General features: G+C 42.9%; 2 protein-coding genes across 4 annotated transcripts; one reads left to right on the top strand and one right to left on the bottom strand.

Annotated features, from left to right (window-relative positions):
- Positions 1-1,693: 1,693 nt before the first annotated feature.
- On the bottom strand, positions 1,694-3,504 carry wu:fb55g09 (coiled-coil domain-containing glutamate-rich protein 1). Its single transcript, XM_034584312.1, has one exon. It carries the CDS (start codon positions 3,058-3,060, stop codon positions 2,404-2,406), a length of 657 nt encoding a protein of 218 aa, XP_034440203.1. The 5' UTR covers positions 3,061-3,504; the 3' UTR covers positions 1,694-2,403.
- A 1,750-nt stretch (positions 3,505-5,254) lies between these two features.
- On the top strand, positions 5,255-22,015 carry nisch (nischarin). Of its 3 annotated transcripts, XM_034584308.1 has the most exons (28): positions 5,255-5,460; positions 6,736-6,819; positions 7,234-7,416; positions 8,776-8,824; positions 9,425-9,588; positions 9,699-9,794; positions 9,958-10,053; positions 10,149-10,301; positions 10,689-10,757; positions 11,004-11,189; positions 11,443-11,571; positions 11,955-12,068; positions 13,197-13,392; positions 13,836-13,960; positions 14,381-14,523; positions 14,863-15,126; positions 15,277-15,569; positions 15,741-15,952; positions 16,069-16,514; positions 16,908-17,083; positions 17,214-17,271; positions 17,540-17,678; positions 17,991-18,141; positions 18,354-18,473; positions 18,637-18,801; positions 19,183-19,355; positions 19,590-19,777; positions 21,080-22,015. In XM_034584308.1, the coding sequence occupies exons 1-28, from the start codon at positions 5,380-5,382 to the stop codon at positions 21,405-21,407; spliced, it is 4,581 nt and encodes a 1,526-aa protein (XP_034440199.1). In that variant the 5' UTR covers positions 5,255-5,379; the 3' UTR covers positions 21,408-22,015. The 3 variants fall into 3 exon arrangements, with proteins under 3 accessions (XP_034440199.1, XP_034440200.1, XP_034440201.1); XM_034584309.1 differs by lacking the exons at positions 17,991-18,141; positions 18,354-18,473; positions 18,637-18,801; ... (1 more) ...; positions 19,590-19,777; positions 21,080-22,015 and having other exon boundaries at positions 16,908-17,123; XM_034584310.1 differs by lacking the exons at positions 14,381-14,523; positions 14,863-15,126; positions 15,277-15,569; ... (9 more) ...; positions 19,590-19,777; positions 21,080-22,015 and having other exon boundaries at positions 13,197-13,400.
- The last annotated feature ends 907 nt before the right edge of the window (positions 22,016-22,922 follow it).

Below are 22,922 nucleotides of genomic sequence, written 5' to 3'. Positions count from 1 at the left end.
CTCGGTCATTTTCAGTACATAAAAAAACCAAACCTCTGAACCAGAAACAGCCAACGTCCCTTTAAAATAGATGAATACATCTACAAAGACCAGCTAACGTGAAAGAACTACAGCTAACAGAGAAGATTACCTCATCTAAGCTCATAGCTTAAGCTAAATGAACATTTCTGTAATATGTTATTACAAAATATCACTATAACATCTCGGTAATGTGCTGTTATCCCATATTACAACATGAGGCAGCAGAGAAATCAAAGTGAAAACCTGCCTGTTCCTGACTTTGACCCGTTTCCATTCTTAGTTTATGACACACAAACACAAAGAGGCTTACACCTCCCTGTCCGTCCTGAGTGGGTGTGACCAGCTCACTCCACTTTATGTAATCCATTTCAACCGCTCTGTGGAACAATGAATCCTCCTCCTCCCTGCTCCGATCTCTGTCTGACATTTCTGAACAGACAAATATAAAGTCAATAATACAGGCGACAGGATCATATGGCTGCGATACAAACAGGACTCCCCTGCTGTTGAAGAAGCAACATGCGCCTCTCGTACAAAATAAGATTTTTCATTAGAATAAATATAAGTTATTAAAGTCTATAAGATTTTTAATCATTAAAAATGGATAAAAACTGCTAATAGGTTGAAGTATTAAGCTGCAGCACATGCAAATGAATGCAGACAGTAACTGGGCATGAACCAGACTATTTATAGGTGTTTGTGCAAAGAAGAAACCAGCAGAGGTTTAATACTCAGTGGAAATTCATAAACCTGCTTCTTGATCTAAACACGTTCAGTAAGTCAGAGCCAGGGTGGAAAGCAGAATAACTATATGTAGAGGGGAGATTAATGTTATAATGTATTTGTATAATAATAGTTATTCATTTTATTTAAATCTCACTTTTCAACGTTAAGTGTTTTCCAAAGAAAAGAAAATTGAGCAGAAACCAGAAACCCATGAACCCCCCCCAAAAATAATAAAACAATAATAAAAATAATCTCATATAGGGAATATGTACTGTATTTCTCTATAATAATATAAAAGCTCATATAAGTGAACAACGATAAGGAAACAAATACTAGATTTATAAAAACAATAAAATTAAATAGAATAGATTGAATTAGTTAAACCATAAAAGAGTAAAATATAATAAAAGTATAGTATAATGTAACTGTATAATATAAATAATATACATGACAATTAAATCTGCTGAAACAGATGTCAAGAGGTGTTCAGGAACACTCTGGAGAGATGAAAACTAACTTAGAGCGTTTTTATCTTTGTTTCAGTTTGATCTATTATTTGTTTTACATTGTTTGTTTTTTTTTAATTTGTTTTATTTCTGTATTCATTTCTTCACATTTCATCATCTCATGTTGGTTTGACTCAGGTTTTGTTTTCTTCTCTTCCATATTTTGTAAATATCCACATCAAATGTATTATGTGCATTTTATTTTATGACAAAATTGAATCCAATCAACTCAACATTATCTATTATTCATTAGTTCCTCCAACCCGTACAAGAGTTTGTGTTCTTCTTCACTGCTCCACTCACATAGTTATTACCACTGTGACTTTGCTTTATTCTACCTGAGCTGATCAGAGACACACTGCCCCCCCCCCCCCCCCATCCTCTAACTCTTTTAAAACAAAACTCTTTAAATCCACAAAGACAACCACTCAGCCTGTGTTACATCAATCACATGTTTATTATTTCCGTTTTTTTTTTTTATTTTCAGTCTTTACAGTTAAAGGCTTTTTTAAATTTTATTAATGACAGTCTGCATCAGCCAATCGAATGCACTGTAATCCAGGCAGCTGGATTCTGATTGGCTGTGCGGACTCACTCCCACCACCCAGCCCATCTTCCTTTGTGTGCAACAACAACAACAGAGAAGGCAGCACTTTACAGCCCCCGTACACAATGTACACGAGCAAGCATGGACCACACAGGACATGTAAAAAATCCCACTAACAAACATCCGTCTTAATAAAATCATTTAATTTTACATCGGAGTTAACGTTGAGTCTTTAACCTGGAAATAAGCCGACAGGGTGAGATGATTCCACTTCCTCTCAGAGCACTTTCCCTTGTTGTTCATTTAACATCAGAGCCAGAATCTAAACAAGACCAAATAAGGCAGGTAACTGCAGGAATGTAAAAAAAATTACACTCAATTTAAAAGAATTTAAAAACAACTTTGCTCCTGCAGGAAACTAATGGGATGACCTCAGTCTGCCGGCAGATCCTTCAACTTTTAAGGCTAAATTACTTGATAAGGTGGACATTTATTTATTTACTTTCTGTGAACATGAAGCAGAACAAACCTGACTCCTTACAGTCAGAGCAACGTTGGAGTCTTTTGCAGCTGAGAACAAAATGGCCTCCTGAGAGTTTCCCTTCAGGATGTCAGGATGTCACAGAACTCAACAAAGTCCCTCTGCATGAAGTTCTGGCTCTGCTTGAGGTCGTCCTCTGAGGGGAAATACTGCATGCTGTCCTCCTGCAGGCGCAGATTGTCCTCTTCCTGCAGACGCAGGCTGTCTTCGTGCAGTACCAGGAACTGACCTGGTGGTGTCGTCGTCGAGCCGCGTGGTTTGGGACTGTCCAGGAGGGCTCCTCTGGCATTCTCCAGGATGCCCAGGTATGAGTCCATGTCCGTCAGCTCCGTGTCGCTGTCGGAGCTGCTGGCGCTGTCGCTCCCCACTGAGTCGGAGCGCAGGTGCAGCATCTGGTATTTCTCGTGCATGAGAAACTGGTTGGTGTTCTTGGGGGCCCGCATCCCCCTCACTCTGTTCCCCTTAACGTTGACGGGCCGGAGCGACATCAATGCCGTCTGGAGGTGTCGGGGATGATGATGATGACGTTGAGGGTGGGGGTGATTGCGCCCCCTCGACCACCCTCCCCCCCCTGTCCTCCGCCCCTGCAGGCGCCCCCTGCAGCTCTTGGACCAGCCACGCTTGCTGCGGTTGGCAGCGTCCCTCTGTGGAGCCTCCTTTGCATCCTGCTGCTGCTGCTGCTGCTGGCAGCTCCTCCTGCACATCATCTCTGAGAGCATTTTCTCGTCTTTCTTGCAGTGGCCTCCCTTCCTCCCTGCTGCTCTGCTTCACATCCTCCTCCCCACACGGTGGCCCACACTACAACAAAGAGAGGCTGGTGTCTGGTTTTTCTGGCTCAGATCACAAATGACCTCCTTCTCACCCAGAGTCTACCTTTTCACTATTCTGTCACTTTTTTTCTTGACCTCTGGCTTTGGCTGGTGCATCGCCTGCTCTTCCTCCCCCTGCAGCAGCAGCTTGCCTGCTCGGCTGGCTGCCTGTCACGCCCTCCTCTGTCTGCCCTACTCTCTCTTCTTCACCTCTCTAAAGTGGAGGCAGCTCCTCTCAGCTCTGATTAGTGACCTGAAGTGAGCGGCTGAGGGGACCTGAGCCTCTTGTAGCTGATTTAAAGCTGATCTTTTCTCAGGGCAGCAGCTGTGATGCACTCAGCTCTGACCAACACTGACTGTGGCTCTGCCTCCTTCTCAGATCCTTTATAAACACATGGAAGGAACCATTCACAGGGGTTTGCATGCAGAGGGGGGGGGGAGCCAGTATGTTCAGGTTTGACCACAATCTTAACAACAATGTCTTTGACAGATCTGTGTAAAGCATCTATTCTAAATATGACTATAATATATTTTGATGTGTATATCGGTCTGCAGGGGCTTCAGGTTGTGTGTTGGGGTTGTTATAAGCACAAAGCTGCTCCCTGCAGTGAGATGGTTCACTCCGCCTCAGTTTTAGCAGCTGAAATCTGATCCACAGCTGCTGCCCCCCCCCCCCCCCTCCTCTGACAACAGACCCACTGTTCAGAAACAACCAGCAGCAACTTTACTTCAGTTATCATTTCATTTACAAACACAACAGCCAGCCCATGGAAATATGAATAATATGAAATGAAACTGTGGTCGGAAAATAATCAAGTCTCCACAAAGCAAACAAAAGAACTACAGTCTCAAACTCGTCATTTCCACCATCTTGGCTCTGTAGGTGTCAGTGTCTGTCAGTAGGTCCAACATTTATGAGTGAGTGTATCTTCAGAAATGCAGAATGGATTAAAATAAAAAATATTCTGTGGCCCAGTCACAACCAACCGGACTCTCGACTCTTCTGGTTCATCCACATTTTATGAGGTTTGCATAGAAATTGTTGGTGCATCAGATATTTGGTTCAGTTACATTCCTGTTGCCGTCAGCATATATTACGACAGCGCTGCTGATCCCCTGGCTTTGCGTGCAGCGCCATCATCAGGTCAAAATCCAAATCAAAGGCTTTGTTGTTATATACATGAATAACAAAGTTATCAATGCAATGAAGTTCCTATTTCCCTGTGTCTTGACCCGGTGACGTCAATAAATATCTGAATGTTAAAATAGAATGAAGTAAAAAAGAAATAGAAAGATATGTATTTTAAGATATTTAAGAATATATATATAAGAAGAAATAAATCCACTCATCAAACACATCATACATCATTTTTTGGTTCATGTGCAAACCATTCACTGTACGTTTTCTCACAGTGCACATATTTTATTGTTTTATATTTCCTTAAACTTAAGCATTATTATCATTACACTTAAGTATTGCATTTTACTTATTAGTACTTTTGTTATTACTATTATTATTACAGTTGTACAACATAATGGAATTCCTTGTCAATTTGGTCTCTTTCAAAACATCATTATCTTAATGAAGATAGCATTGTTTGCTCAGTTCCCCCCCCCCCCCCCCCCCCCCCCAGAACATGACATAAATACTGAGCAATGGTGAAACATGGCCTTGTTGTCAGTCTGTAAACTTAAAAATAAATAATAATACTGTGACATTGTGATAATTATTGATATTGACTCATGTGAAAATTATATCTTGATTATATTTGTGACCATATCATCCAGATTCAGGCCTAAAAAACAACAACACGTAGTCATATCACCACAATTCATGAATTCAGTTTCCACTTATGATTCGTATGATGAACTTAGGTGATATTTGCTTGATAATAACAAGAAGTCGTTTTATTCTATATTTCAGTTTTATAAGGAAATTATTAAATATGAGAACAGATTAATTTGACTCTTTATTGTCGTATGAGCCATAAAAGATGAAAAGAAATTAGATTTTATAGGAAACAATAATACAAAAAATGCGTTGATCGCGATGGTCCCTGTAAATAAAGTTGTTTTTAAATTGAAATCAGCTGCTGCGGTCAGCATCACAACAAACATGGCGTCGGGAGGCGGCGGCTAGCGGAGGGAAGACGCTGCACATCCTCCCAACCCGTGTTACCAGGACGTGTTTCTGGGTGTTTCTGTGTGTTTCTCCCGCTCGGTCCCAGGATGGAGCCCGGGCCTTTCCCACGGGATCTGCCGCAGAGACAAGTGTGTGTCGTCGGCTCGGAGTTGGTGGAGAACTACACTGTAAGCCACGTCCCGCCTCACGTCACTTAGCCTAGCTCGGAGCTAGCCTAGCCGAGGCTGTGTCAAAGTGACCGGGAGCTAATGCCAGAGACGTGATAATACATCCACACACACACACATATTGCTGAGTTGTTAGTTTTTTATTTGCATGGCGGACTTTGTGTCTTTATCCTCCCGGAGGTGGGTTATTTACAGGAAACAGACAAGCTAACAGCTAGCTGCCGTGCTAGTGCTAACTGTGACAGAGTGTTCCCATCGTTTCCTCTGAAGTTCACACACTTCACCGCGGCTTCCTCCGTCTTTGTCAGGGACGATATCTCTCGTGTACACGGTACAAATGTTGTGTTGCGGTACGTTTACACATTGTGGGTTTGTTTAAAAAAAAAAACCCACACGATTGTTCAACAGGAGCGAGAGTCCAGAGTCCCACAGATAGAAAGATAGAAAGATAGAAAGATAATAAGGACAATGCAGTGAGATGAAAGTCTAACCAGCAGAGCTACTACAAGCTGTCACTGTGAAGAAGTACTGTGCTAATACTAATATCTAAAGTACAAGGGGATCGAAAGACACAAGTAACCCGAGGCAGAGCATTGAAGCCAAATATAAATACTGATTTAACGATAAATAACTGAAGCTGTACAAAGTTGTGCTTTAGACTAACATAGTGTTTCTGACCACAAGTTCAGAGAAAGTCTGTTTGAACCAGGAAAATGAAACAGTTGGATTTGAAATGATAAAAATCAAGACTTCCATGAATAGGTTATTCCATGAATATTAGTTATTTGAGCAAACAAGATTTTTGTAAGATAAAAAAAACAAGATAGAGCTTTATTAATCCCACAGAAAGTAACTGTGGCAGTTGTTGCTCCAAAGTTACAATAACGAATAACGAAAATAAGTCTAAAAATATCAAGCGTATGAGGAGGGAGACCAGAGCCTGATTAAATAACATAGAAGTAGGATAAGTAAGTAAATTAAGTAAAGATAGTGTTTGCACCGACTTTATTAAACATGTATTAAATATAGCGAGTGTATGAATTAATGATTTCTTTGATGAGTGAGGAAATAGCTGAGAGACCATCAATAAGTTCAGACTCTCACTGATCTCAGAACAGATCCAACTATTTAATCTTCCTCCCATTCCTCTTTCCTTTAAAACGTATGTTTGCCTGACAAGAGGTGGGTGTATATATGGTGATATATATATAACTTGCATGTTTGATCAAAGATGGTCTTTGATTTCTCTTGATCTTTTGCTATTTGGTGTTTCAGGTTTACATCATTGAGGTGATGGATGGAGAGCACAGATGGACGGTGAAGCACCGTTACAGTGACTTCCACGACCTGCACGAGAAAGTAAGAGACTCAAACTTCAGCATTTTCACCAAACCGTGTGTTCTTGAATTGAATTCAGTTTGAGTGAGAGCACAAAACACTGAATCAAATGTAATAGTGACGTAAAATAGTTTTGAGTTGTGTTTAATTTACTAAAGCATAAAAGTCTGAGTTACAAAAATGGAACAGAAAGTAGGTGGTTCAGACTTTGGGATTAAACTTCCCAGAAATGAGGCGCGAACAAACCAGACTAGATTTACAATGAATGGTTATTTTTAATTTCAATAAATCTCACCATTTATTTGATTACTCAAAAAATAAGACAATTCACAATTCCCCAGAAACTACCGACCAACAGTCCAAAAGTTATTATCTAAATGATTATTACATTATGAGGAAAGTAAATGTTTAATCTAGATACGTGTTTCCTTCCAGCTGGCGGCAGAAAAGAAGGTTGACCGACGGCTGCTTCCTCCTAAAAAGATTTTGGGAAAGAACTCAAAGAGTCTGGTGGAGCGGCGTCAGAAGGAGCTGGAGCTGTACCTGCAGACGCTGCTGCAGCAGTTCCCACAGGCCACGCCCACTCCGCTCGCCTCCTTCCTTCACTTTCACCTTTATGTGAGTTTATTATTATCGAGTATTGGTCAGAAACTGCAGCAAGCAAGTACACAACATGCACAAATGTATATGGACACTTTCAACATTGTAGCCTGGCTTTGAAGTTGAAGCCCCTCCAACTCTTTGAACCTGGCTGCAGGGATTAGTCTCCCATGCAGCTACATGATAATTAATGTGGTCCAACACTGATGTTGGGGGATAAGTTCTGGCTCACAGTCGGTGTTCTGGTTCATCCCAGTCAAACCAAACTGTGAAAAAGGCTTTTTTAATGGAGCTGGATTTGTGCATGGACACAATGTCATGTTGAAACAGGAAGGGGTGTTTCTCAAACTGTTGACACAAGTCTTTTCTCTAGAAACTGTCTCTTGTGAGTCTCCTAATTTGGTTGAATTGAAAGTCCTTCAGTAGGTCCATGTCTTTATAAAGCAGAATAACAACCATTCACTAGTCAAAGCTTCCTCAATTTGATGATTTGCTTTTTTTGTGTAAGCTGACCACGTTTGCGTTTTTAATTGTTAAAGCAACTTAAGGTTGTGAAAATGTGTTTTTGTTTTTCATCATTTTCTGACATTTAATAGATAATACAACACTTTTTTTTATAATTGGAAAAGGAAAAACCTGACTAATTTAACTGAACTCTTATTTCTAAATAAATGTCTGATCTGATGGTAAGATACAGTAAAAACCAGGTAAAAAGTAATAAAGTTCTATTTAATTAACCTCAGTTGAGTCTCAGCTCAGATTCTTCTATGAAGTGCAGCATGATAGTCATGTCAGCAGTAGCAGGAACTGTCTGGTGTGTTTATAGGATATAATAGAAGTGAGAGAACACTTCACACAGGTTTATTTTTAGTAGTAGATTCAGATTTCCTTCCAGGCTGAGAATCTCTGCTCCGGATCAGTTTCTGCAGTAGATTGAGGATGTGTGATGTCAGTGACTGATCATATGATGAGGACAGAACAACAGAGCAGTGTTCACAGAGGCTGCAGCGTAAACAGCCAATAGGGAAACCTGCTCATATGATGTGAGATGATCAACACGTGAAAATCCCAGACGTTTATAGTCCAAATAATCAGAGAAACGTTGTGGTGTTTATTGTTCACATGCTTCAATGCTTTAACTCTATTTAACCATAACATGGTTTTGAAGGAAATCGTTGAAGTGTTGTTCAATGTCTGAAGGGAGATTCAGGCCTCTGCAGATGTTTTTAAATGTGATTTAACTAATCCAGGATATCATCACTTTATCTAAAAAGTCCTTTGAACTCTTGTTAATGTTGATGAAGTTATCTTTTAAACAGTGTGTTGGAAAAACATAATCATGAATCCAGGTTTTAACAGACTGTTTATCTCTTTCAGGAAATCAACGGCATCACAGCAGCACTGGCTGAGGAGCTGTTCCATAAAGGTTCGCTTCCTGTGGCCCATTTTCTCTCATCTAGAATTTCCAGAACTGTTAATGAAATTACCTCAGCACAGTGGTGATGCTCCCCAAAGGCAGAGGCTCTTACTGAGAACTGTTATACACTCTTGTTGAGTAAAGATATAAAGTGCAGTGAGCCTAGATGCCCTCGCACTATGACTCCACTTTACTTTATTCATCAGGGACAATACATATACAATTATATACTTTGGGTGTATATGAAGTGGACATTAGTAAAAAGGCTGCATGTCTTCCAGAAATCAAAACTGAGTTGACATAACATACCAGATTTTATTCACTATGTTAAATACATTTTAAATCATTAGACCTTTTTTGTATTTAAATAGCAGTTTTAACGGCTTGGTTGTTGTAGCTGAACAAGTCTCAGCTGCATCTTTCAACTTTCCTCAAAATAATTGTTAGATTGTTATACCGTTGGTGGCCTTTACACAAATATAACTTAACAAGGTATAAAAAACATTGCAGGTGAAGTCAACATAACTGACTTCCCGACAAAAATGTCAGTTGTTCAGATGAAATCTTGCACAGTGTAACACCTCTGTTTGTTTGTGTGTGTGTCTGTAGGTGAGCAGCTGCTGCAGGCTGGCGAGGTGTTTTCTCTCCACCCTCTGCAGCTTTACTCCGTCACTCAGCAGCTGCGTCTGGCCAAACCAACCTGCTGCAATGGAGACGCCAAGACCGACCTCGGACACATCCTCGACTTCACGTGCAGGCTGCGATACCTCAAGGTCACACATCTCTTTGTTTCATTCACATCCAAATCGTACACTCTACTGGTTTTTTCATTTTAGCAGCAGAGGTGGTGAATGTTCTCACTGGTTTCGTCTCTGTTGGTCAGATCTCTGGTACCAGTGGTCCAGTTGGAACCAGTAACATCCAGGAGAACAGTCTCCCCTTCGACCTGTCTGTTTTCAAATCATTGCTGCAGATTGAGGTAACTTCAAACGTCGGTTTGTCCTCAACATTGTACACATGCAGGATTTCTGCCTCAACAAACCTCATGTTCACTCTAGGACAATAGATGGCGATTCAGAAATTAACTTGAATTCTGCCAATATGTGAAGAAAATCCTAACGTGTGTCTGTGTCTGACTTCAGATCAGTCAGTGCAGCTCGCAGCAGATTCAAGGTTTATCTTCTCTGAGGTCGAGTCTGGCGACCATGAGTATCCACCACTGCTCGGAAACAATGACGGTAAAGCTAAGTTTAAACAGTGCTGCATGTTTATGCAGTTTAAAGTGTGTTGTACACTGATGTACATGTGTTATGATCTTTATGATGTCCCCCAGTCGATCCTGGTCCCGGAGGCGAGCGAGTTCTCACAGTGGGAGCCTGAGGGGGCGGAGTCTGGTTGTCCCGTCACTGCTGTCATCCCTGTGTGGAAAAACCTGACCACGCTGGACATGAGCCACAACAGCATCAGCACCATCGATAGCTCAGTGGTGAGACACACACGCAACTGAACTTGTTAAACGATATAAATTTTGGAGTTTTTGAGATGAATATATAATATGAGCTTAAGTAACTTTAAATCCTGTAAATCACCAAGAAGTTGTGACAGCTGATCAGTCGGCGTCCTGCAGTTCAAGATGATTTTACATTTGCTTGTGTTCAATTAAAGATGCACATTGATACTGTGCAGACCTTTACCCGCTCCTCTGTCAACATCAATTGGTCAGCGAGATGTTACATCTGGAGGTCAGAGCAAACTGTCCTGTGTCATGACACTGGGCTAAAACCTCTGGATGTGTAAATAAACGAACAACAAAAACGTTTACGCTCCATTTTTCAGTTTCTTGGTGCTGACACTGAATTTTTCTCTGTTGTAGAAACTGATTCGACAGGTGGAGTTTCTGGATCTGAGTCACAACCAGCTGACCTCAGTGGAAAATCTCCAGGTATGTGAACACATGAGCTCAGTAGAGACACTCTCAGTAACATCTCTAGTTCTGAAATGAGAATATTATAGTATTTTCTAAATAAATTAAATAATGTTTTGGCCTGTTAAGTGTCAGTTGATGGTCTCCCCCAATGAGTCCAGATTCAAATGTCATGTTGTGAGTTTATAGTGCTATAAAACAAAAGAACATGTGTTTTTTGTTCTTAAAAGGACAGTACAGAACTAGTTGTTTTTGTGTTTGCAGCACCTGTACAACCTGGTCCACGTGGATCTGTCCTATAACAGCCTGCGGGTCCTTGAGGCTGCTCACACCCGTCTGGGCAACATAAAAACCCTCAGCCTGGCTGGAAACCAACTGGACCGGCTCACCGGCCTCACCAAGCTCTACTCTCTGGTCAACCTGGACCTCAGCCACAACCAGCTCGCCCAGGTTACCACACTGAGGATGTCCTGATATTTTTTTAATGTGTTATTGTCAATTTTGTGTATTCTTATAATTAGAGGAACTGAAAGAAAACATGGTGTCAAATGTACTAACCCTAACCCTAAAAAAAGAAGGAAACTGAGTATTTAATTTAACATAACCTCTATTTGATCATTTTCTGTCATTGCTCTACTATAGTCTCCTGAATGCTGAATTTAACAACTGAGTCAGTGATACGTGAATGTTTCAATGTTTTCAGTTGGAGGAGATCAGGAACATCTGCTCTCTGCCGTGTCTGGAGAAACTAAACCTGTCCAGTAATCCCATGTGCATCATCCCAGACTACAGAACCAAAGTGCTGGCCCAGTTTGGAGACAGAGCAGCAGAGGTACATGAACACCATCAACACACTGTTCATATTACTACTGTACTACTACTACTACTACTACTACTACAGCAGAGGTACACCAACACAACCACCAAACTGTTCATATTACTACTGTACTACTGCTGCTCCTATGACAGCAGACGTTCACCACTACAACCACCACACTGTCCATGTTACACCTGTGGAACTACTACATAGGCAACCTTAACATATTTTCTGTCCGTACTGTTACCGTTACGTGTATTTCTAATATGACAGTGTTAGGGTTGTTGCTCCTGTTGCTCCAACTGCTGATAATGGTGACATTGCTGATACTATCACTACTGTCACCAAATAAATTATACAACTGTTATCCATTCATCTATCCTGTGACTTTGCGTCAGGTTTGTCTGGACAGTAATGTGACGACAGAGAAGGAGCTGGACACAGTGGAGGTGTTGAAAGCCATTCAGAAAGCCAAAGAAGTCAAAGACAGGATGAGCAGCAGCGACAAGAAGGTACACTCGGTCACACTGAAGTGAATTCATTTTAGAAGTTTCTGATTTTGTCTGTACTCCTATATATGTGTATTTATTGTAAAAAGGTTTCTTAAAAAGAAAGAGCAGGCGTCAGTAAATCTGCAACATCTGTTTACATGGAAATATGGTCAATACATGGAAATCTTAAATGTTTAAAGAAGTGATTCATTTTTATTCATGTATTCAGTGTAGATAAATAAATAAAATCTGAATGTCTGTGAGACTGTGAAAGAGCAGAGCTAAGATGATCTCACCTCAGCACTGAATATTTAGTTTTATCACTCACACTATCAGAGGAGATTCATTCATGTTGTGCGCCGCTTTGACTGTGACATTTGAATTCACATCCTTGAAACTGTGTCGCGTTCTATCATCATAGTTTTCAGATTGATTAACCCCGACATCTGCTGTGGTGGTTTTATGATTCTAACCTGATCCTGGACCAATCAGAGATCAGTAGATCTGGCTCCTAGTGATTCTGACATGTTAGTCACTCACATATCTATGAAACCTGAACATGTATCACATCAGTCACCACAGCAGCTTGTATTTATCAGCTATCTGTGTGTGTTGGGGTCAGAACCGCTGCCGACCAATGATCAGATCTTTTTATATTTTCACATCAGCTGCAGAGTTGACATGTAATGAAAGCACCACCTCTTCTATGTTGGTGGATGGGACATGGACCAAACTGAAAAGTTAAACACATTTTTTTTCAAGTGTTAATTTCCCCAACCTTTAAGCAACAAATGCCTTTATTTTGAAGACTGGGCCCTCTTTGTCGTACTTGGCTGTTTTTATTATTTCCTGAAGTTTTACGAGGCTGCTCAGCAGGAAATAACACTGATCACAAATGTTTTCAATGATTTACAACAGAACAATCACTTTCAGCACAGAGATTTAGCTCTTGAACTTCAGTTTGGTTTACATATTTCAACAGAACCTCATACATGTACTTGTGCTACTGGAGTAGGTCTTTATAAAGTGCGGCAGACTGTTGCTCTGCTGCCGATGGAGCCGCCGGTTGCAGGTTTTAGGACGTGATCAGGTTGATGATGTAGGTGACACAGCTCTCTGAAGGCTTCCTCCTCTCTGTCCTCTCGTCAGATCAGTGAGGAGACCAGGCTGTCTGCTGCTGCACCTCCTCACCTCTCCTCCTCCTCTCCCCCCTCCTCCTCCTCCTCCTCCTCCTCCTGCTGCTCCTCTGCTCTTGCTCCTCCTGCTGTCACCTCCTCTTCCTCCTCTTCCTCTTCTACTTCCGCCTCTTCCTGTCCGGCCCAGCAGGCTGCCTGCCCCAGCCAAGGTAATCATGTATGTATCAGGCTGTGCAGGTCTGAGGGAGGGGGGTGCATCTACAAGTCTATTATTATTATTATCAAGTACAGAATTATGATATTTAATTATTATTTAGAAACCGTGTCTCTATCACATAGTTTGTCCATCCGGGAACTTATTTCAGAGCAATTACACACAGATTGAGTGGTGGATTTACAAACAGCTGTGGGACTTCAGAATAATCAATCAACGACTGATACTCACTAATGTTTCACTACAGGTCACGTGACAATCTGCTAATTCTCACTACTAACCTCTACTAACTTAACTAAATGATTGTGATTCATAAGATGTGGCAAAAATGTCAAAATCATTGCAAGGATAATGACATCAGCCCCGAGCAAAGTCACATCCCTCAACTCTCTGCAGATCATCACTGTTATTTAACCACAGTTTGGTTTCCTGTTTCAGAAGTGACGATAAGAGAAGAAGCTGCAGTTTCCCCCAGTGTTCTCCCTTCTGTGGCCGCTGCACCTCCCCCCGAAAGCTTTAACACCAACACACACCTCCCGTCTGCTGAACCCACCCAGGTCACTGTAAGTGAGTTACGCTGCTCTCAGACATGCACCGAGCTCTGGAGGGGCTGCGTGCGAGAACTCAAAAGTCCGTTGCTGTGGACATTTCCCTGCCAGCCCCCTAGTAAAGTGTCTGGAGCATGTCCAAGTGAGAGAGATCGTTTCACATGACAGTAAAACAAAAATAATACAAATATTTCAAGATATTAAAAAGGGGCCATTAACGTAGAAGACGCTGACAGAAATGTCGTATTGGCAAGATAATGAGATGTGAGAGCTTTTGGAGATGACGGCTGACGCGGGTGTGAATAGACTGTAAACAAGAAAACACGACTTCCTGCGTTGACGACACTGCACATGAATGTTTATAGTTGCAGGTAGAATGAGATTTTATGTTTGTGTCAACTGGGTTCTAATGTTGCCTAATGTGTTTGCCTGCAGAGACAACAACCGGCTGTCTGTCTGACTGAACACACAAACTGTGGCGCTCCGTCAAGTATTACTTCCACTACCACTACTACCAGTACTACTACTTCTACTACTACTACCGCTGCCGCTGCTGCTGCTACTGCTAGTTCTGTCTGGTCAGTATCAAATAACATATTTCCTCCATAATAGAAGCAAACAATTCTAAATGCAGATACTTTTATCTAAAGCCCTTTTGGTTGATGTTTGTGTGTTGAGTCAAATTAAAACTGAATAGGACTGAATATATGTATCTATTCTGATCTGTATCGATGTTTCTTAGTAAACTCTGATCAAATACACTTCAGATTCAAGATGGAGGCACATGTAGTTCACTATGTGTCCAACAGGAGACGCGGCTGCCCTCTAGTGGAGAACAGCATCAGGTTTTTCTTCTGTATTCAGGACACAACACAAAGTTTTGAATTAATCCCTGTTTCCTTCTCTCTGTGCTCCAGCTGCCTCTGCTCCTCTTCCTCCTCCCGACCAGTTGAAATTAGTTGCGCGACGTGCAGCGCCACCTGGTGTCCTCTACTTCCTTCTCACTTGCTCTCCCTCTCCTCCAACAAAGACTTCACTACTCACCTCTCTCAGTGTCTCAGTGCCACTCTGAAAGAGGAGAAGAAGAAGAGAAACGAGCAGGAGGAGAGGAAGGATGTGACAAGGTCTGAATGCAATGAGGTTCAGTCCCATGAGGAGAGCACAGAGTTGGACAGTCCCAGGTAATTCAACCAGAAACCTCCAATGGTTTCTTGGATTTTCAGAAGTTTGCACTGGGTATATGGATAAATATTCTTAAACCAGAAGGACATTAATTATTTAAAGAACAAAAGAATGACTCCTGATTCCTTCCTTTATTCTCATTGTTCCAGTCCCGGCTCCGGGGACGGATACTTTGAGATGGGTCTGGATGACTCTGTGGAGGAGTTGGTCTGCTCCTCCTCGATGTCGCTCACTGTTCCTTCTGCAGAGGAGCCCGGCGGCCACCCGGGGGAGCCGTGTGCAGAAGAGCAGGAGGAGATGCACATCAGTAGGGTTCTGTGGTGCTACTGCCTTCAGGTAGAGGAGGAGGTGGAGCAGAGGGAGGCGTGCCTGGTGCTGACAGACCGACTCTTGGGAATACTGCACCTATCAAATAGTTTCTCATGGACCAATCAGGACGCAGGTAAACACACAGTCAGCCTCAACAAACATGAAGGCTGTGCCCCTCTTTTATATTTGTCTGCTGAATCTTCTGATGTGATTTTAAAGAAAGATCAAATCACATTTTGTAACACATTCTTGCAGAAAACCAGAACTGAAGGTTATAAACGATTTGTCCTCCTGTTCTCCTCAGACCTAGAGCAGAATCCGCCTGTGAAGGAGGTGCTGTCGAGCCTGCAGGTGGACTTCCTGCTGCCGTACTCCCAGCTCCTGCTGTCCTTCCGAGGCGAGCTCCCTGACTGCTGCCTCGCCTTGGGGCTCCGGTCTGGTCCAACTCGCTGGTACATTTTCTCCGAGGCTGAGGAGCTCCGGCAGACCAGGACCGAGCTGACGGCGCTGATGCAGGTCAGAGAGCAGGATGAGATCCAACTCACTGCACAGGTTATACGACACAGTTCACCCAGTAATTGGGTCAATATGTATATATTTATTGTGAAAACAAAACCTACTTGTTTTTCCAGGCTGCAGATTCCAACACTGACCCTGAGCCCCCAAGTACTCCTCAGCTCCTCCCCCGTTCGCTCATCAACTCCTGGGAGCTAGAGGAGAGTCAGGGAGCGCAGGGAGGCTACCCTGCCCACCTCCTTCCCACCTCATCCTCCTCCGACTCTGCCACCGACACGCAATCCCTCCCGTTGGACATCCTATCCCAGAGAGACGAACCCAGCCTCCCTTCTCTCCTCTTCCTCACCCACCGACACCTCTGGGTTCTGAAGATGGACTTCAGAGAGTTGGCAGAGAGAGAACGGAGCAACGCTGACCTCCATCACTCCTCCTCCTCCTCCTCCTGGTGCAGACTAGTCCGTGTGCCCCTCAGCTCAGTGATGCTTCATCCCAGAGAGAGAGCTCCTCGGTTCGGGGGCAGAACCAGCTACACCTCCTGCCTCGGCCCAAACCACCACCAGAGGTACTGAGGCTGAGTGATTTATGCAATTTTGTTATTTAACTGATTCAACTTAATAATTGAAAGTTAGTCGAAATTAATTAGATCAACAGATTGGTACCAATATTCGTCCCTTTCATTATATTTTATTTTACGATTATTTGTTTCCTCCTTTAATTTGTTACACTTTTCATTTGTTTTTGCTTCCTTTAATTTGAGTTTTTTTTCAATGGCAATAATATTGTTAACATGCAAATTTATTTCATCTGTTTTTTTAAATATACCTTTTCCTTTATTGATTGAATTTAACACAAAGCACTTTTGATTCTTACACATTTTATAATCTTATATATATCCTTTTGTTGTGTACTTCAGTTTCCCTGCTTGTCAATCACGTGTCCATCATGTTGTGTCCAGGAAGAGTCACACCGTGGAGCTGCTGCTGGGAAATCAGAGGCTGCTGCTGCTCTTCCCTCTGTCTCAGGACAGGAGCTCCTTCTTGGGGGAGCTGAGCCAGCAGAGAGGCTCCCTGGAGGGGCTCAAATTGTTGGCCCTGGCCCAAACCTGTCCACACCAAGGAGAACATACACATGGTGAACACCAACTACCTGCTTATACACTCGGAACTACCAGGTCTCATCTCACTGAGTCATCTAGTTGTGTCTCCTCTGGTTTCTTCTCCCAGTGTGACGTCCTTGTTTGACAAATGTTTGTGTTTTCCAGAACGATGCAGATCGAGAGACCAGTGCTGTTGTAGCAGGAAATCACACAACTCCAGCAGGTAGAATTTAAAACACTGTTTCTGTTAAGCAGCTGTAGAGTAGCATGCTAATATCGCCGTTGTATTTTGATTAAGGTTGTACAGGGTGTCCCAGTTTGACCCTGTACCAACACTCTATGCACTAATATTATCAGGGCTCTCGTTGATGAAGAACGATGAAATTGTGACAAACATTCAAAGGAGTCCAACAGATAATTTCCCAACCAATAGAATGCAAGGTGTAGTGATGAAAAATGAAATTGTTCTGCCCCTCCCTCCTCCCCCTCAGCTGGGACTCCTCTCATCTCCAGCTGGAGGAGAACCAGCCGTCCCCTCACCTCATCCCAGGTCTCTCCCCAGGACTAAAGCTCCTGGTTGGCCTCAGAGGACAGCAGCTGCTGGCCTTCTTCCACAAATATATAGCACTGGTAGGACACACACAGCCAGGTAGTTGTGTTCCTTTGCTCCCTGTCTTGATTAATTGTTTTTTAAACCCAAAGAGTAATTTTACTGTTAAAGAGAGTAAGAAAACAAGAAGAAAAAAAGTTGGAACCAGATATTTTGTGCCATTTTGTCTTGGAATTCCATTTTACTTCCTTCCACCTCAAAGAAAGTCTTCTCTCCCACTGCATTGGTCACTTTAAACTTTTTCAAGCTCTTCAGACGGTTGTCATGTTGTTGTGCTGTCATTTAAAATGTTCCACCTCAAGTTTTATTTTTCTTTGTGTTACTTACGTAAGTCTGAGGCGGAGGAGGTGAGACAGGTCTTGTGGCTGTCTGTGGTTCTCTACAAGTCTCCAGAGGCTGAGCTCACTTGCTGTCTGCTGCTCTCCAATGACACGATCTACTTCCTGTTGGAAGACTCCGCCTCCACCCTCGGTCATCACTCAGGTAGGATGAACACAGTCAGAAAATATTAGCATATTAAGCCATTTGTATGCACTCACTAAAAAAACAAACAGTTTACAATATTCACATATCAGATTCCCCTTACACAGAAAGATCGTAGGTTTGTATTCTGGTGTGTGGTGAACGTTACAGCCTAAGAGGTCGACTTTCAGTTTTGTTAAATGTTTTTTTTTTTATCCTTCTGTGTCTGTCAGTGTTGGAGATAACAGACTCTGGAGATCCAGATGTGTGTCTGTGCTGCTGTCTGTCCATCAGACTGTCTGAGCTGCTGTCTGTCAATGTTGGACTTTTCGACCAGTACTTCAGAGTTGTAGGTCAGTGGATTCGCACACGCACACACACACACACACACACACACACACACACACACACACACACATTGCCCCCAGTGTCTGCAGAGCTCGTATTAGTTTGAATATTGAACTGCTGTTAAATGATTCACTCTCTCGTCTCTCTATGGTTCTGGTTTCCTTGTAGGTCGTTCAGCCGATCACATCGTGTGCTGTCTCAGCAGGGACAGTTATGGGACGGGCGTCTTTCTTCAGGAGCTGATGTCAGCACTCAGTCTGCAGCAGCAGCAGCTTCCTCCTCCAGAGCCATCAGATCAGGACTTCTACTCCCAGTTCACCAACACAAACACAGGTAGCCAGGCTGGTTCAGAGAATAGATTAGATGTCTTTTTTTAACCTCCTACCTTAATGTCCCAGACACTAAAAGGACATTTTGCTTATTGTATATGCACCAGTATTGATCTGCTGAAGGGGAAAAGTTATGTGTTTATCTCAAATCTGAATTTTCTTCAGTGAGGGAGAAAGTCTTTTTATCAATGTAACTTTTTGGGAGAAAACCATATTAGAGACAAACTATAATGTCACTCAGTGGAGAACATACCTCCACGAAGACCCAGCTGTCCCCTTCAATTCAATCATTTGGATTTATTGTCTTTATTATAGAATGTGTACACAGTTAAGACAAATTGTCTGATTTATCAAGCAACCTTTGTAAATTTGTCTCCTCCTGCAGGTAAGATGCAGAACTACGAGCTGGTCCACAGCAGCCGGGTGAAGTTTATTTACCCCAGTGAGGAGGAGATGGGAGACCTGACCTTCATTGTGGCAGAGAGGAAGACTCTGGGCAGTGCATCGCCTTCATCATCACGCTCCTTTAATGTCCTGCTCTATCTTCTGGTTTTCCAGGTAAGGATTGTCTTCCTCTGTAGTTTAATACTTTAAGTTAGTTGAGGGTTATTTTCTTGCTGATGACTCAGACCCTCCATATGCCAGATGGGGTATTTGTTTGTTAATAATTTCACTGGTGTGTTCACAGATTGTTTTAACTGCCCCCAAGTGGTCAAAATAATTTATTGCAGATTTCATTGGAACACTGATGATATCTCCTCCCTTCTCCTTCCTGTTGTTCCTTTCCTACAGGTCCAGATTCCCAGCAGTCTTCCCAGCCAAGGCTCCACCCTTTCAGGGGCCTCCTCCACTTCAGGCTCAGCCCTGTCTCCCGTTCTCCAGCCCAGGACCCTGATCCTGACCAGCACCGACGTGTTCCTACTGGACGAGGACTACATCAGCCATCCTCTGCCGGACTTCGCAAAAGAACCTCCCTCCAGGTGAGCACTTGTGAAGCCTTGCCCCCTCCCCCATATAATCACATTTAAATATTTGTATACAACCAAAGCAGCTTTCAGACATTCACTGGACTCCGCAGATCCTCTGTATTTTCTCCTCAAATGTCTGAGTGAGATGCTTCGGCTGACCTCCTAGTATAAAGTCCATAGAAATCCAGGAGAAATCGATGTGTGAACACAGCAGGGGATCCTCCCCTGGATTCACTGCAAGCGAGTGGGGGGGGGGTTGATGACGCTTCTAACGCACGACAGAAGCAAAAATGAAGTAAACAAAAAGTAAACAACGTCCCAGTTAAAAAGCGGCAACACACACGTAGAAGATGTCAAGAGAGTGAATGGTGACAGGGTGTTGTAAACACGATCACATGACCTACGCAGCAGAGTCACTTCCTGTCTCTGTCTGCTGCAGCCGGCTGCTCAACCTCTCGCCTGAATAATGCAGAGGATTTGATGCTGTTGTGGACGCGTCTGTGCAGAAAACCTCCCGCTGTGTTGTGCATGTGTGAAAGGAAACTCTGGGTAAACTTTAAAATTTTACCCGGTGGTCATGTCTGAAAACAGCTCAAGTGAGTCAGTGAAGAGCCGAACTGGTTCCAGCCTCACATCAAACACATAAACCAGTAAAATCAATTAAACATAGACGATTCCCCTGGAAGAAAAACAAAAAAAAAGCACGGTTCCCTCACGTGTGTCTGCTCGACGAAAAGAGGAAGAAGAGGAGACACTGACTGGCAGACGAGATACTGAGTGTGATGTGTAGACAGTTCAGTCAGGGACCCAGAGCCCTCAGGAAAACCCCCCCCAGTTTAAATCAATATTCACTGAAGCCTGAAAACAGAGCGGTGAAGCATTGAGTCAGTCACTGGGAGGAAGAACTGCAGACTGTGGCAGAGAAAGAAATGCATATTAATCAGAGTATATTTATTATTTACAAGTAACTCACTAACAGCTCCTATCAGGGCTAAATCTTTCTGGTTTGACCTTTTGTTGAGACACTTTTTTTACATATAGACACATTTTGATGATTGTTTTGCTCTGTCCTTTTGTTTAAATCTTAAAAATATCCGATTGAATAATCAAACTACTGGTTTGTTTTGCCATACAACATTTGAGAAGGTAAATGTCTTTGTTAATGCATTAAAAATCTCTTTTGTTACATTAAACGTGATTAAGAAGAAAAATAGGATCCATTGATTGAAGCTGTTTCCTTTCAGAGTGATGTTCATTGACCTTAATGTCTGTCGTCATCCTCATCCTCATCCTCCTCATCATGTTCTCCTGCAGGGAGCGGTACCAGCTGTGTGAGGCCCGAAGGATCCGGGACCTGGACCGCGTCCTGCTGGGCTACCAGACGTACCCTCAGGCTCTGACACTGGTGTTCGATGACCTGCCCGGTCCTGACTTGCTCTGCCACCTCACCATGGACCATTTTGCGGCAGGGGGGGAAGAAGCCCTGCCCAGAGGCGGCGGAGCTGGCGGGGGGGCCGAGGGTGAGGTCCAGTGGTGCGTCTTCGTCCCAGGAGCCGACAGCAGAGAGAGGCTGATCTCGCTACTCGCTCGCCAGTGGGAGGCACTGTGCAGCCGGGAACTTCCTGTGGAGCTCACCGGCTGATTGGTCGACAGGGAACAGCTGGGTGACTGTTCATCATCACCTTGGTGGTTGATGGGAGCTGATTGGCAGGTGGAGTCGTCATGTGACAGGCATAATCAACACATGGATTCAGAGTCCCGGCTCTGATTGGTCACACTGGAAGTAGGAGTCTGCTGTCATCAAGACACGACGAATCATTCAAAAGAAGATAACGAAGCAAACTTTTAGAAACCGCTCCACACCGGGACAAACGCAACATGTAGAGAGGAGGAGATTTGTCTGATTTGAACAGTGATCACACCAAATACCAGTTTACAAGCCGATAAAAAGTTAAGCCATGTGCACATTCACTGAAGTCCTCACTTCATACCTCAGAAAGTCAAAGTGTATCTGCTTTAAACTGTTTTCAACGTTTACACACGAAAGGTTAGACTGAATGTGTTGCACGTGAAAAGTGACACACTTGTCCGGTCACCCACTAAACTGGGTGTAACAGTGGAAAGTTATAAAACGTAGTCTCCTCACAGTCTGCTGCTGGAAAGCTGTGACAGGAGGTCGTCTCAGACGGTGTTAGAGGAACCGACAAGCGCTTTGTTTGAAGCGTACTTTAAACTTACTTCTTACAGGCTGGAGATGTGGCTCTACTCGCGCTGTTTGGTGACCGCAACACAAAACAAACAAGGGTTAGAAAGACCCGACAACCACCAGACTGCCATTACAGCATGAGAGAGACCCATGATCTCACAAGGAGCTGGTATACTGGGAGCTTCTGGCACAACCTCACCTCGTGGGTTCCTCACCGAGCAGAATTATTTATGCATTGGATGACTTGACAGACAGATGGGCGCTGCAGAGAGTCCACAGGAGTCCGATTTTATTCTTCGATACCTTAAAGGAATAGTTTGTCATTTCTGGTAAATCCTCTTGTTGTGATGGTCAATCAAAAGTGTAAAAAAAAAACATTGCCAACTCCAAAGCTTTTTGATTTACTTGTTCTATATGTAAAGTTGATCTTAAAACCAAAAATCACTTTTGTATGTTTTCATTTGTTCAGTCTGACACAAGAAGCAAGGGGATTTCCCAAAAATGTTTTACTGTTATTTTAAGTAACACACACACACACACACACACACACACACACACACACACACACACACACACACACACACACACACACACACACACAGCTGCTCTGCACAATCTGCTTTCGGAACGTTTTATCTCTTGCACACTATAATTGAAGCAGTATTACTAAACTGTATATTAAAGCTTTTTATTATTATGAGTATAATTGATGCTTTGGGAGATTTTGTACTAAGACATGAAGGTCCCTGATATTTCCAACATGAACTCTGAAATGTCTAAAAATGTATTATTGTCGTCGCTTATTATTTTTTTGTGTTTTGTTTTGTTGTCTGTCATGTTCTATGTACCTTACTGTTGACAAATGGGAAGCCGGCCCCGGTTGGACCTCCCCATTCTTCATCACTTATGTTTATGTTCCATGTCGTTGTCTTGTTAAAGGGGATTTGCCAC

The sequence above is a fragment of the Hippoglossus hippoglossus genome, chromosome 5 (assembly GCF_009819705.1).
Source record: "Hippoglossus hippoglossus isolate fHipHip1 chromosome 5, fHipHip1.pri, whole genome shotgun sequence".
Taxonomy (NCBI): Eukaryota; Metazoa; Chordata; class Actinopteri; order Pleuronectiformes; family Pleuronectidae; genus Hippoglossus; species Hippoglossus hippoglossus.
Note: the sequence above shows the minus strand (reverse complement) of the source record. Positions and strands in the feature narration are given on the sequence as shown.

Excerpts from the sequence above, each read along its gene's own strand:
- nisch (XM_034584308.1), top strand. The coding sequence starts at position 5,380 with ATGGAGCCCGGGCCTTTCCCACGGGATCTGCCGCAGAGACAAGTGTGT. Across the intron at positions 9,795-9,957 it reads AATCATTGCTGCAGATTGAG|ATCAGTCAGTGCAGCTCGCA; the intron begins GTAACTTCAAAC and ends GTCTGACTTCAG. Across the intron at positions 17,272-17,539 it reads AAATCACACAACTCCAGCAG|CTGGGACTCCTCTCATCTCC; the intron begins GTAGAATTTAAA and ends CCTCCCCCTCAG.
- wu:fb55g09 (XM_034584312.1), bottom strand. The coding sequence starts at position 3,060 with ATGCTCTCAGAGATGATGTGCAGGAGGAGCTGCCAGCAGCAGCAGCAG.